Source organism: Equus quagga, unplaced genomic scaffold (genome assembly GCF_021613505.1).
Source record: "Equus quagga isolate Etosha38 unplaced genomic scaffold, UCLA_HA_Equagga_1.0 203_RagTag, whole genome shotgun sequence".
Taxonomy (NCBI): Eukaryota; Metazoa; Chordata; class Mammalia; order Perissodactyla; family Equidae; genus Equus; species Equus quagga.
In genome coordinates, this window is record NW_025798627.1 from 9,012,801 (window position 1) to 9,025,416 (window position 12,616).

At 35.6% G+C, this 12,616-nt stretch overlaps 1 protein-coding gene across 8 annotated transcripts in view; it reads right to left on the reverse strand.

Moving 5' to 3' along the window:
- The window catches only part of LOC124233514 (PMS1 protein homolog 1-like), an 83,841-nt gene that overhangs the window by 22,328 nt on the left and 48,897 nt on the right, over positions 1 to 12,616 (reverse strand). For all 8 annotated transcript variants that reach the window (XR_006887084.1, XM_046650664.1, XM_046650668.1 and 5 more), the window contains 3 exons: positions 6,738 to 6,860; positions 6,031 to 6,174; positions 4,955 to 5,847 (listed from right to left, as the gene is read on the reverse strand). Coding sequence is in view for 7 of the 8 variants with exons in the window: in XM_046650664.1 (XP_046506620.1) it covers positions 4,955 to 5,847; positions 6,031 to 6,174; positions 6,738 to 6,860 (1,160 nt within the window). In the remaining variant the exon portion in view is untranslated. The remainder of the gene's footprint in view (positions 1 to 4,954; positions 5,848 to 6,030; positions 6,175 to 6,737; positions 6,861 to 12,616) is intronic.

The following is a 12,616-nucleotide window of genomic DNA, read 5'->3' on the forward strand; positions in this document are numbered from 1 at the left end:
CAAAACAAAAAACAAAATAATAATAATAACAGCAGTAAAATGAAACTTCTAGGGCCAAAGACAGTCCAGCATAGTATTTATATCAACTCTTTTCTAAAAAGTTGAGATGCCTAGGTCTTCCCCTCTGAGCTTCTAATTCTCCAGGCCTAGGTCCAGGTTGGGCAGTATTGTTTTTAAAGAGCTCCATGGGTGATTCTAATGTAGACCCAGAATTGAAAACTATTATGTGCTCAGCAAAGTGTAGCGGTTAAGAGCACAGACCCTGGAGAGAATGACTGGCCTGGTCCTGCCACTTAGTAGCTCTGTAAACCTTCATATATTATTTAATTTTTCTGTGCCTCATATGCTCATCTGTAATATATGGGTAGTCTATATCTATTTCATAGTTTTGATGGGAGGAATAAAATGAGCTAAAATGCATCAAGTACTTAGAATAGTGCTTGGCACATACTAAAATAGTGATAAATGTGTGCTATCACTATTTTCAATAGTGAAACATATCTTAAAATGAATGGGGCACGCGATTGACTAAGGGTTGATAATTATTCAAGCAATCTTGTTAAATTTTTTTAAATGCAGTTTTAAATTTGAGACGAGAGAATTACTATTATTTCTAGTCTTAAACTCAAGAAACTGGTTGAATTCTCTTGTAGGTAATACACATATCACATTGTTAAGGAGAAATTTGAATAGATGTGTTAAGAAATAAAAATGATATTGTTTGGAGAACTGTATTAAAGATTAAAAGTGAGACTAAGAGACGAGAGATCATTGCATGTAGTTTGTACTCAGTACATGCTTGTTGAATAAAGAAATGTTTCTTGAATGAGAATGTAAAAAAGACCTTGTTTCATTGTAAAGTAGATGAAAAATGCCTCTTTTGGTTACTTATAGCATATTCATAATTTTTTACATTATTTTCTCCCATTTCTACTTAGAATCTGGACTTCTGGATTAGCTATATAAAACACATGACTTTCAATACAGTTTACTTTCAATAGGTTCTATAAATAAGTATTTTTTAGCTCTTGGACATTCAAATTCAAGATTTTTCCCTGACAGTGGAAAATAAGTTCAAGATGAAGGTCACCGTTTAATAATTAATTATAATGTGTTAATTTTCACATATGGTACTAATCTTTTGATTTACTCCAGAAGTCAATTTAATTAGTTCCTTGGTAAATATAAAAAGTTATGTCCAAAGGAACAGTAAGTATATGTTAAGTAAAAACAGCTGCTACCTTTGATTTACTGTCATTAAGGGATTTAGTAACTTGAATGGAAAATATTCTGATTTGACCAGTGATCAATTCAAATGATGTTTTTGTGACTAAAGATTACATGTAATTATAAACTTTACATACCATTTCAATAATTACAATATCACTCTTAGTTATTTTAAGTAGAAATATGTTCATAGCTACTGTTAAAGCTAACATCAATTCACTACGACCCCAGTGGCACAGCAAATAGCCTAAATCTGGTTTCTAATCCACTAGAGGAAAGGAGAGGGAAAAAAAAATCCAGAAAGGAAGAACTAAAAAAATGAAAGTCCTCTCTACCCCAAAGTCTGTCCAAGCTGTCAGCAGAAAACCCTGATCCTAGCTGTTACTCAAACTCTTTGTTACAGATTACAGAACATTCCATGGCCTACCTTCCCCCATCTTTCTTTACCACACTCCCCTATATTTTGTTCCTGTCAGAGGGCATTTTTTATTTCCTCAATAACATCATTTTCCTTCTAGCTTCTGGGACTTCTTACATGCTGTTCCCTTACCTAAAAAATTCCCTACACTTTTCTGATTGATTTCCATTCAGGGAAGTATTTCCTGCCCCATAAATGAGATTAAGCCCAACTGCTAAGAGTTTTCTAACTTTCTATATTTATTTTAAAATTCATCATATTCTATGATTACTATTTGTTTAAATTGTGTCTTCCTCACTAGACTACCCCATTTATGAGTAGAGGAAGTATGTTTTATTTATCACTGTATCTGAAGCAACTAGTTAGAGTACATAGGGCCTTGTACACAGAATGACGTCAATTAATAAGGGAAGGGAAGATGGAAGTGGAGGGAAAAAATAAGGGAGGGAAGACAGAAGGGAAAGAAACAGGAAGAACAGGAAAAAAAGGAAGGATGGATGGAAAGACTGATTATCTGTAGAAGAAGAGTCTACTCTCATATCCTTCAGCACTCCTTGTAGAATTTAGGATCATGGAAAGAATCCCAAGATAAAGACTAGAAGAGAAGTGGTAGTTAGTGTGAGTCTTGAGTGTGATATAATTTTTGCTATACCTTCTCACTAATCATGATTTTGGACACAGTCAATCATGGTCCCAAGACCCCTAGTTCTGGAAGATTCTAATATAGCAATTTTTTGACATATAGTAAGCTTTCCTAAGGAAATGAAAAATAATGTCAATCACAACAGAGAAATTTTTCAGACTGAAAACTCTAATTAACATTATAAGCAATCATTTACTATGTGCTGGTCATTTATCCTGAATCATAACAAACGATATCTTATTTAATCCTCACAACAATCCAGGAGATACTGTCCACACATTTTTACAAAAAGCTAGCAAAGAGAGGAACTGGGGTTAGAACCCAGGTGTGGCTTCAGAGGTCTGCTGTTGACCAACGATGCCTCTTTTGTCTACCTTATGGCAATAAGACAGAGAAAATTTTGGACTCCAGAATACTTACTGCCTGAGAATAAACAAAGTTTTGGATGAGGCCTATTAACCATAATCCTGACACCTTGGGGCCTACAACGAGAAACAATGCTGACATTCCCCAAAAGACAACTGAAACAATATCTGCTGTTGTGAGACTGCAAGGGAATGGCTATCTTAAGCTGTTACACTGTCACTACTTCCACAAGAACTCAGACAATTCTCAATTCATCACCTCCCTGGTCACTGCAATTCAACTTTTGTGGGCTTGCTGTATTAAAAGTTAAGTGTACTCATCTTGAAACTGCATAGTTGTCTCATTTAGATAAAACTAAAGACAAACAATTTGTGAAACTTATTTGCATCCTGATTCAAATAAACAAACTTCAAAAAAAATCTGACATTCATGAAATAATTAGAAATTTACACAGTGAATATTTGACAACATTAAAGAATTCATGTTTTAAAAAGTTATGACAAGGGCCAGCCCAGTGGTGTAGTAGCTAAGTTTGTGCACTCCGCTTCAGCGGCCCGGGTTCACGGGTTTGGATACCAGGTGCAGATCTACACACTGCTCATCAAGCCATGCTGTGGCAGTGTCCCACACACAAGACAGAGGAAGTCTGGCACAGATGTTAGCTCAGGGACAATCTTCCTCAAGTAAAAAGAGCAAGACTGGCAACAGACATTAGCTCAGGGCAAATCTTCCTCAGCAAAAAAAAAATGTTATGACAATTGTATTATAGCTCTATTTAAAATAAGAATACTTTTATCTTTTACAGATACATACTAACATATTTATGAAAGAGATGATATTATCCTAGGATTTGCTTCAGAATAATAATGGTGAAAGAGCGAAAGTGAAATGAGTGGAGGTAGGGATGAAGTGAGACTGACCACGAGATGATGGTTGGTTAAATAGGGTGATGGGTTCATTGTACTGTTTTGTCTACTTTTCCATATGTTTGAAAAAAGAAAACACAATAATCTCCATCAAAAAAAAAAAAAAGGTGAAGAGAAAAGTTAATTTATGGAGGTTTTACTTATTGGTGTTAATAGAGGTCTTTATTATTTTAAATTGATAATGTCTTTATAAGACTGAACAAGCTAATAAAAAAATGAAAAATAAATCAATCACATATTTATGTAGTTTATCACCAAATATAAACTCCAGATGATAGGTTACATTTAAACTTTTTCCAGATGTTTGAGATAGTATTGAGACGTCTTAGATAATAATATGTGACCGGAAGCCTAATTCCACTCATTCATTTTCTGGTGGGTTATATCACTCAAAACATAGTATTTTGTATTCATAGTAAGTGCCCTAAGTCAATTAGAAACATTCATCACATTATTTTGAAATATTGATTTGTATCATCTGATCTAAAGATGACAAGTAATATGTAGTTATTTTAATCAAAGATAGATTAAACCATCTATTTACCTACAAAAAAACCCATCACCATAGTTTAAAAGCTGCCAATAAATAAATAAAAGCTTCTATTTATTTTTTTTGAGGAAGATTAGCCCTGAGCTAACTACTGCCAGTCCTCCTCTTTTTGCTGAGGAAGCCTGGCCCTGAGCTAACATTGTGCCCATCTTCCTCTACTTTATATGTGGGACGCCTACCACAGCATGGTGTGCCAAGCGGTGCCACGTCTGCACCTGGGATCCGAACCAGCGAACCCCGGGCCGCCGAGAAGCGGAACGTGCGAACTTAACCGCTGCGCCACCGGGCCGGCCCCAATAAAAGCTTTTAGAAGGAAGCCTTGAGTTATCCTGAATAGGACAGCATCAATACCACTAAATTAAATCTGCAATGATGTTACAATTTTTGTATTGTGTTATATATTTTGGAGACCAATTAACCAAAGGAAATAGTCAAGATATTTCTTAAAAACCCTACTGTTATAATTGTTCTAATGCATAAGCTTAAAAAAGAAAAAGTTTTGTCATAGAAAGATTCTTTACCATAAAATAAAAAATAGAAGAAAACGGTAGTTTTCATAAGAATGGAAAACTTTTAATTATAAACTTAAATGAGAAAGCAGTTAAAGGCTTGTATCAAAACAAAAAACAAAACTCCAAAACTGAAAACTCCTAAGAAAGAAAATGATGCCAAAAAAAGCTACTACTCTAGCCCTAAAGCCAAGAGGCATTTTCCATTCTGCTTTTCCATAAATAAGAAGTTAAAAAAATTTTTTTTAACCCAGTGAGTCATATAGAATGGAAATAGCTGGGCATTCAGGCCTGATGGAAGCTCTGGAAACTTACTTCAGTTTTTCCTCTTCACTCAGTGTCTTCCACAGTTCTTCAATTTGTACTGTTGCATCCTCCAAACCGGTCTTAGAATTTTCTGTGAGAAGCTGAGCACGATGATCTTGAACAAAAAGGGCGCTTGCTGACATGGGTTTCTTGATTACTCGATTGCTAATTAAATCATAAGCTGTAAGCTGTCCAGATTTGTTATCTACCACATTTGATTTTTTGTTATAGGCACCTTCACTGAGATTCTTTTGTTCAGAGCTTGGATGATTATTATTATTACTCACTTTGCATGCTGAACTTTCTTGAGGCACTAAAATTTTCACAGGTTCAATGTTTTCTCCCATTGAATTTTTAAGTACATTTCCCTTGCTCCAGTCATCTGCACAAATTTCCAAAGACTTCTCAGGAACTGCTGCTTCTTCATTTTTCCCACTCTCATTTATATGGCCTTTACTACCATTTTGTGATTGGGCATGCTTAACAGAATCTACATAACAAGTTTCACTATATTCCTTCTGGGCGTCCTCACATGATGAATTATTCATTGAAATCTCCTGAAATAAATTTCTAGTGTTCTTATCAATGCTAGAATCTTCACTACTAAAATGATCATCATAATGGTCATCAACATGTATCTGAGGATCAGAACAATAATTAGTGTTTTTTACAGATTCATCATTATGCACGTCATTTTGAAAAGGAATGGCTAAAGTATCAACATTTGGATAATTATTTCCAGATGATTCCATCTTATTAAAAAGCACATCTGTTTCTGCTGTTTTACTAACAACCGTGTCAGCTGAAGAAACATCTGTTTCATTATTTTCATAAGAATTTGTACTAGGTAGTGATCCATAACAAGTCGTCAACAGATTTTCAAGAGCAATTAAAATAGATTCCTAAAAATACAAATTAACAAATGTTAGGGGAAATTATGAAAATAATAAATACACAAATTTAAAATACTTTAAGAAATGTATAAATAAGCAAATCTTTTTTACACAAAAACGGTTAGGATTGTGTAAGTTTGTAAATAGCAATAGTTTTATAAATTAATGCAAAAAGCATCTGAAAAAGGTTACCTTATTCTGTAATAATACTTGACTTTTATCTGGTGTTAAATTTACATCCACATCAGCGGTAGGTACATCAATTTTCAGAAAGAAAATGGGATACAAACGAGTAGATTCCTTTAGGCACTTCAGATTGTAATAATGTCGGATTAACTAAAATATATGTAATGAATAAAAAACAAAAATATCATGTAAATAAAGATAGTATTGCCATCCTTAAAATACCACCAAACGGAGCATATTTAACTGAGAAACTGAGTGGATACAACTGCTTATTACAAAAAGCTGTACCTGAATAGTAATACTTATTTAGAGGCCCAGAACCTTTATGAAGCACAAGTATTCATTAAGATGTATAAATATCCAGTGCAACTGTCTTCATGGTTAAAAGATCATAGTATCATAGATGTTTGAAAGTCCAAGGTTCAACCCAAACTCTGTTACTTCCTGCCTATGTGCTCTAAGAAAGTCAGTAACATTTCAGTTTTTACACTATAAATAAGGATAACAACTCATCACAGTTTTTGTGAAAAGTCAGAGACATCATATGTAAGGTACCTAGCACAATGCTTAATAAATGTTATTGCATCTCTTTTTCTCCTTTTCCAAATCATTTTAGAGCAAATTCTTGGAAACAGTCCTTGTAACAAGTTAACGAATGACAGAGCTAGTTTTTATTTCTGATCCAAGTGATACCTTTTTCTAAAACAGATTACCTTTAATATGTCTTTTTGGTGTACTGGTCGATTGTTGATAAAGATGAAACTCCTTTCTGGGGTTGAAAGACTTGTGAAAGAGTGGTCCACATCATGTTTTGGAAGAAATCCACTTAGATAAATCTATAATTGTAATAAATAATTATAGAATTGATATGCAATGTCAACAATAAATGTGGTTCCACGGGTCTGGCTATATACAGTACATTAATAGGTACAGAAAAATAAACAAGTGGATTTTTCATTTTAAGATATAAAGAGCCATTTATTTCCTGATGACTACTCTTTTGAGCACTGACCTTAAACAAAATACTGAAGCATGTTAAATTGGTGTTCGCTGCCTCTCTCTTTTTGCAACTCTATTTTAAGGAAAAATTGGCATTCATAAACTTCATGAATGGGCATATACCTTACCATTATAGGACACACAGCATAAATACTGCTCTCTCTGTGCTCTACCCTATCTTAGAACTTTTAAAAATTTCTTTCTTCCTATTTGTGACTTTCCTCCAGCTGTTTGTCCTTTACTTTTTAAGCACCTTTTCCTACAAAGAAGTAGCTGTTTCTGTCTTTATTCTGAGTATGCTATGAAGTCAATGTGACTGGGTTTTCATTTCTGAGTTAAAAAAATCTCTTTTACTCTTTGACACTAATAGCAGTGTTGTACTTTATCTTCATTTTGTCTAGAGAACTTTTCTACAGACAAACCAATGATTTTTATGCTATCTTTCTCTATTTTACAAATGCATGAAGAGGAGGGAAAAAACAAAGGATCGTAGGGAAAAACAGAGAGAAGAGAGAGATTGAGGGGAACAGAAGGCTGGGAAATGCTCCTACTTTTACCTTTAAAGATAATATAGAGAACTGTTAAGAATACAGAATAGAGACAGACTGACATGATTTAGATCCTAGCTCCACTACTAGCTATGTGATCTTGGTCAAGTTATTTAAAATAAAGGCCTACAATCTCTTAGCTAAAACAACTGGAACCAGATGTGTTATAAACCTGTTAAGAAACACTGATAAAATTTCAGCTTAGGTTTAGAAAAGTGAGAGAGTCAGTGGGGGTGCTATTTTTAGTTAAGCAGAAACCATGAGGCTCCTTATCAACAAAGCCTGTAGGCTGCCACCTATGTCTATGGCTATCTCTACCCTCGAAAATAAGTGTTTAAGGAGATGCATTACCAGTTTTAGAACGCTAAGTGCATTATTGTCACAGTGCCAAATTGTGCCAATTTTAAAAAAATAAATAAAGCTGGATAATCCATTACAAAATGATACTACTTAATTAACTGTAAAACTTCACAGCATTTATAAATGGTTGTATAATTTACCAGGTAACATGAGACCCCTCTTAAAGCACCTGCTGAGCATCAGGGAGAACCTGTTTAGTCTCTGAAAGACTTACTGGGCTTGTGAATTAAAAAAGGAAAAAAATCTGCCCCAAATAGGTAAGAATGAAGAATAAAATGAAGAAAAAATTGGTAATATTGGTAGTCTTTTCCTTTCACACCATTTTGGTTGGCCACTGAACAATTACTATTACTTCCAAACACTGAGCTTTAAAAATGTCTTGAGATAACCTTAAGAACGAACTATAGGGGCTGGCCCGGTGGCGCAACGGTTAAGTGCGCATGTTCTGCTTCGGCAGCCCACGGTTCTCAGGTTCAGATCACAGGTGCAGGCATGGCACTGCTTGGCAAGTAATGCTGTGGCAGGTGTCCCACATATAAAGTGGAGGAAGATGGGCATGGATGCTAGCTCAGGGCCAGTCTTCCTCAGCAAAAAGAGGAGGATTGGCAGCAGTTAGCTCAGGGCTAATCTTCCTCAAAGAAAAAAGAACAAACTATTATTTGTTATATGGAAAAGTAAAATCAAACAGCAAAGTCTTATAAAATGCTATAAAAAGTTAACATCAGGCTCGTTTATGAACAAAAAATGTAAGAGACCGAATCAGTGCAACAAAATAAAAAAATTAGACTTTAAAAGGAGTACCCTAGTATTCCTCAACCTCAACAGCAAAACAAAAATCAAAGAAAAAACATAAACAAATACTAGCCCTCTTTTTGCTTTTCAATCATGGACTTCCCTCTCTCCTTCCCTACATCTTCAACCTCCTTTAATCTGACTTCTACATCAATGACCAACTCCATTGGGCACTCAGTCCTTTTGTTTGACTCTCTGCGGACCCTGACACCAATGCCAATCTCTCCTTTGGGAAGCATGAACCTGTTTCAGCCTTCTCTTTTGGTCTTTCTGCTTCCTCTCTGATACTTCCTCTTTAGTTTGATTTGCTGATATCTCTCCCTTTGCTTAACCCCTATAAATGAGGATGATTCCCTTGAGTTTCATCATCAGGCCCTTTTTTCTTGCTCTATACCCTTTGAGTAATTTCATTCACATCTATACACATACACCAGTGATGCTACTTCTTTCACCCCCAAATACTTACTTTCTTCACTCACTGTCACAAAAATCTCAAGCTCAACACATTCAAAACTTGATACTTCATCCCACTTCTAGCCTGCTATCCAATAGGCTCTGTATTCCTTTATCACGATAAAGAGCTGTGCCACCTACCCAAATCTGTCAAACCCATCTCCTCTTCTACCCTGATTCTGTTGAAGTAACTCTGACTGGTGTCTCCTAACACTAGTGTTTCTCCTCTTTCAGTAAACTTTTGGAATACCATGGAGTTATGTTTCTAAAGTAATAATTTAAGTAATTCTGTTCAGGATAGTAGAATAAGTCATGCAGAAACTCTATTCTCCCCCAGCCCAACCGCAAATACATTGCAGTGATAGATAAAATCAGTTTTTACAAAAATTTTGAAAGACCTAACCATTTAAAATAAGACAAACAGAAAGATGTTATGGATGCAAAACCTAACAGGGAGTGATGGCTGAAGTCAAAAGCTCTATGTGCTCTAGGATCATAAACCAGCTGTGTCAGTTGGAAATTAAATGCTGGTATGGAAATAGGGATAGAAAACACCTCATACTAGGCAGGGGATTGAAATCAGTCTTTCCATTGGACATGAGAGACTGAGACAGCCCCCTCCTCCAAATGCTTAAAAATACTGTGACCACTGGGCTGGCCCCGCGGCCGAGTGGTTAAGTTCGCGCGCTCCGCTGCAGGCGGCCCAGTGTTTCGTTGGTTCGAGTCCTGGGCGCGGATATGGCACTGCTCATGAAACCACGCTGGGGCGGCGTCCCACGTGCCACAACTGGAAGGACCCACAACGAAAAATATACAACTATGTACTGGGGGGCTTTGGGGAGAAAAAGGAAAAAATACAATCTTTAAAAAAAAAAAAAAAAAATACTGTGACCACTGCTTGGAGCTGCTTGCAAGGATCACAAGAAAGAGCACAGACAACTCCAAACCAAGAATAAGACTAAGCCAAGTCAGCTAGGAAAAAGGGTCTCTAAAACCTTGGCAGACTATATATATATAAAAAATACATATAACATTAATATATATAAATATATATAACATAACACATATATAAATATATAAAAATATATATTTATGTATTTATAATACAAATATATCTAATATAAATATATAGATATATATTTATATATATAAATTTAAAATATATATGTATACATAACTAATATAACGCCTGGTTTTGAACTGGGACTGGGAGCAGAATGATATCTGCTGAACCATGGGGAGGGAAGGGAACGTAGGGAAGAAAAAAGTAAAACAAGAACAGTAAATCTGTATTCAAGGTGATTCTGCAAATTAAAATTTCAAAGCATATTAAATACCACAGAATGAGAGAATATTCTCTCAGGAAAGTAGAAATTATAGACTAATATAAGAAAGACTTTGAAATTAGTATATGTACCATGCTTTTAAAAGAGTAAATAAAAATAACATCCATTGGAAAAAAACCCTCAAAGATAAAGAAATCAAAACTAGTAGCTATAAATCAAGTTTAGAAGAGAAGAATAGGAAAATGAGTAAACTCTGAATCTTGGACATAAAATAATATAGCTTGGGAATAAAAATCAGGCAGTACTGAGGAATTCACCCAGAATGTTGCATGGAGTAAAGCAGAGAGAAAAATATCAAAGAAAAGACAGATGTCAAAAATAAATAAATAAATAAATAAATAAATAAATAAATAAACAAACAAACTTGAGGAGCTCCATCAAGACAACAAATTAACACTGGGAAACTCCTAAGAAATGCCACCACAGCAGTGATGCAGCTGAGACCACCATCCATAAATAGGAGATTCTTCCCATATGCAGGCCCTATAGATTAAAAACGGACCCTCAACATTAATGGAAAGAGATATATAAAGATTCTCTACACCCAAGGTTCCCAATGGCCTATGCATCTGCCATCCCAGTCCAGCGAAGGGGCTTTAGTGGCCAAGTTTCACAACTTGAAGGTAAGTAAAAGGGATAGAAAACGGGTGAGAAGGGACAACCACTGGCAGTTAGCAAACAGCTTAAGATTGCTTTGGGCCAGGAATGAGAAGGGGTCAAAGAAACTCTGATACAGGCCACCTCTCCTTACAAGCCCAGAAAGCATGGAATGGTGATGGGTAGCTGATGGCAACATAAGTACAACAGCAATTTAGAAACACAATGCATGAACAGAAGAGAGGATTTAATTAGACAATCACTCTCACTAGAGAGACACTCAACAATTTATCATTCTGATAGCCCACGGAACTGGAACCACTCAGCAACACGTGCTTCCCAAAGTCCCCCATTCCTCCACTCAAGAATAACCACATGAAGGTGCAGCAAAAGTTTTGGTATCCATGATAGATTACCAGCAGCCCTTAAGCAATTCTATCTCAAGAGAAAATTAAAAAAATCAATGGGTAAGCATAGATGTAGCAACACATATCAATACAGATCAGAGAAAAAAATTCCCAACTGTAAGACTGACTCATGTGATAGCCCCATCCACACATGGAACCATAACCAGTCTAAGGAGGCACTGAGGTGTGTCAAAACTATTAAACAACTATTAAGGGAGCTCTGAAAGACAGGACCCATGTCAGATCACAGCCATGCTCCAGGCACTACAGTTGGGCACAAAGGCTGGCCTGAATTGTTCCTCAGGCAGAAAGAACTCTTGACACATTAATTGACCACAAGCTCCCATCTAAGACTCTAATAAAATGATAACAGTTAAGAATTCAGTACTGCAAAGAGAATAGGAGGGAAACCAGTAGCAGAAAAGAGATTTCAACAAATCATGAAAAAGGAGAAGAGTAGAACAGAAAGCTGACTGACCAGTAGAACCGAAAGCCTTCAGGCTTAAAGCCAGATAAATAAGAACAACAAACAAATGGGTGGTTCTATAAAGAAACTGAATAAGGACAATCTGTCATGAACCAATTACAGTTTAATTTTGTGCCAGAAAGAGAAAAAGAAGAAGAAAAATAATGGAGGGGAGGGAAAGAGATGAAATCAATTTCCTAGGGCACAAGATGTTAGCTGAGGGCTAATCTTTCTTAAGCAAAAAAAAAAAAATGGAAGATTGGCAGCAGATGTTAGTTCAGGGTGAATCTTCCTCAACAAAAAACAAAACACCAGAAATTATCTAAGTTATGACAGACGGAAATACATAATCCAGCGCTGAAATAGCAATGAGTCTTCAGATTCAAAAGGTCTCACACCAAGTGTTCAGCCTAATAAATAAATAAATAATAAAAGATACACACCTAGACACATCCTTGCACAAAGATGAAGGACAGATTCTAACAACTTTCAGATAGGAAAAAAACCACATCACCTAGAAGAAAAGAACTGGAATGCATTAATCTTCCTATTGGCAACAACAGATGGTCAAAGATAATGTCTTCAAAATTCTGAAGAAAAATTATGTCAATCTAGAATTCTACG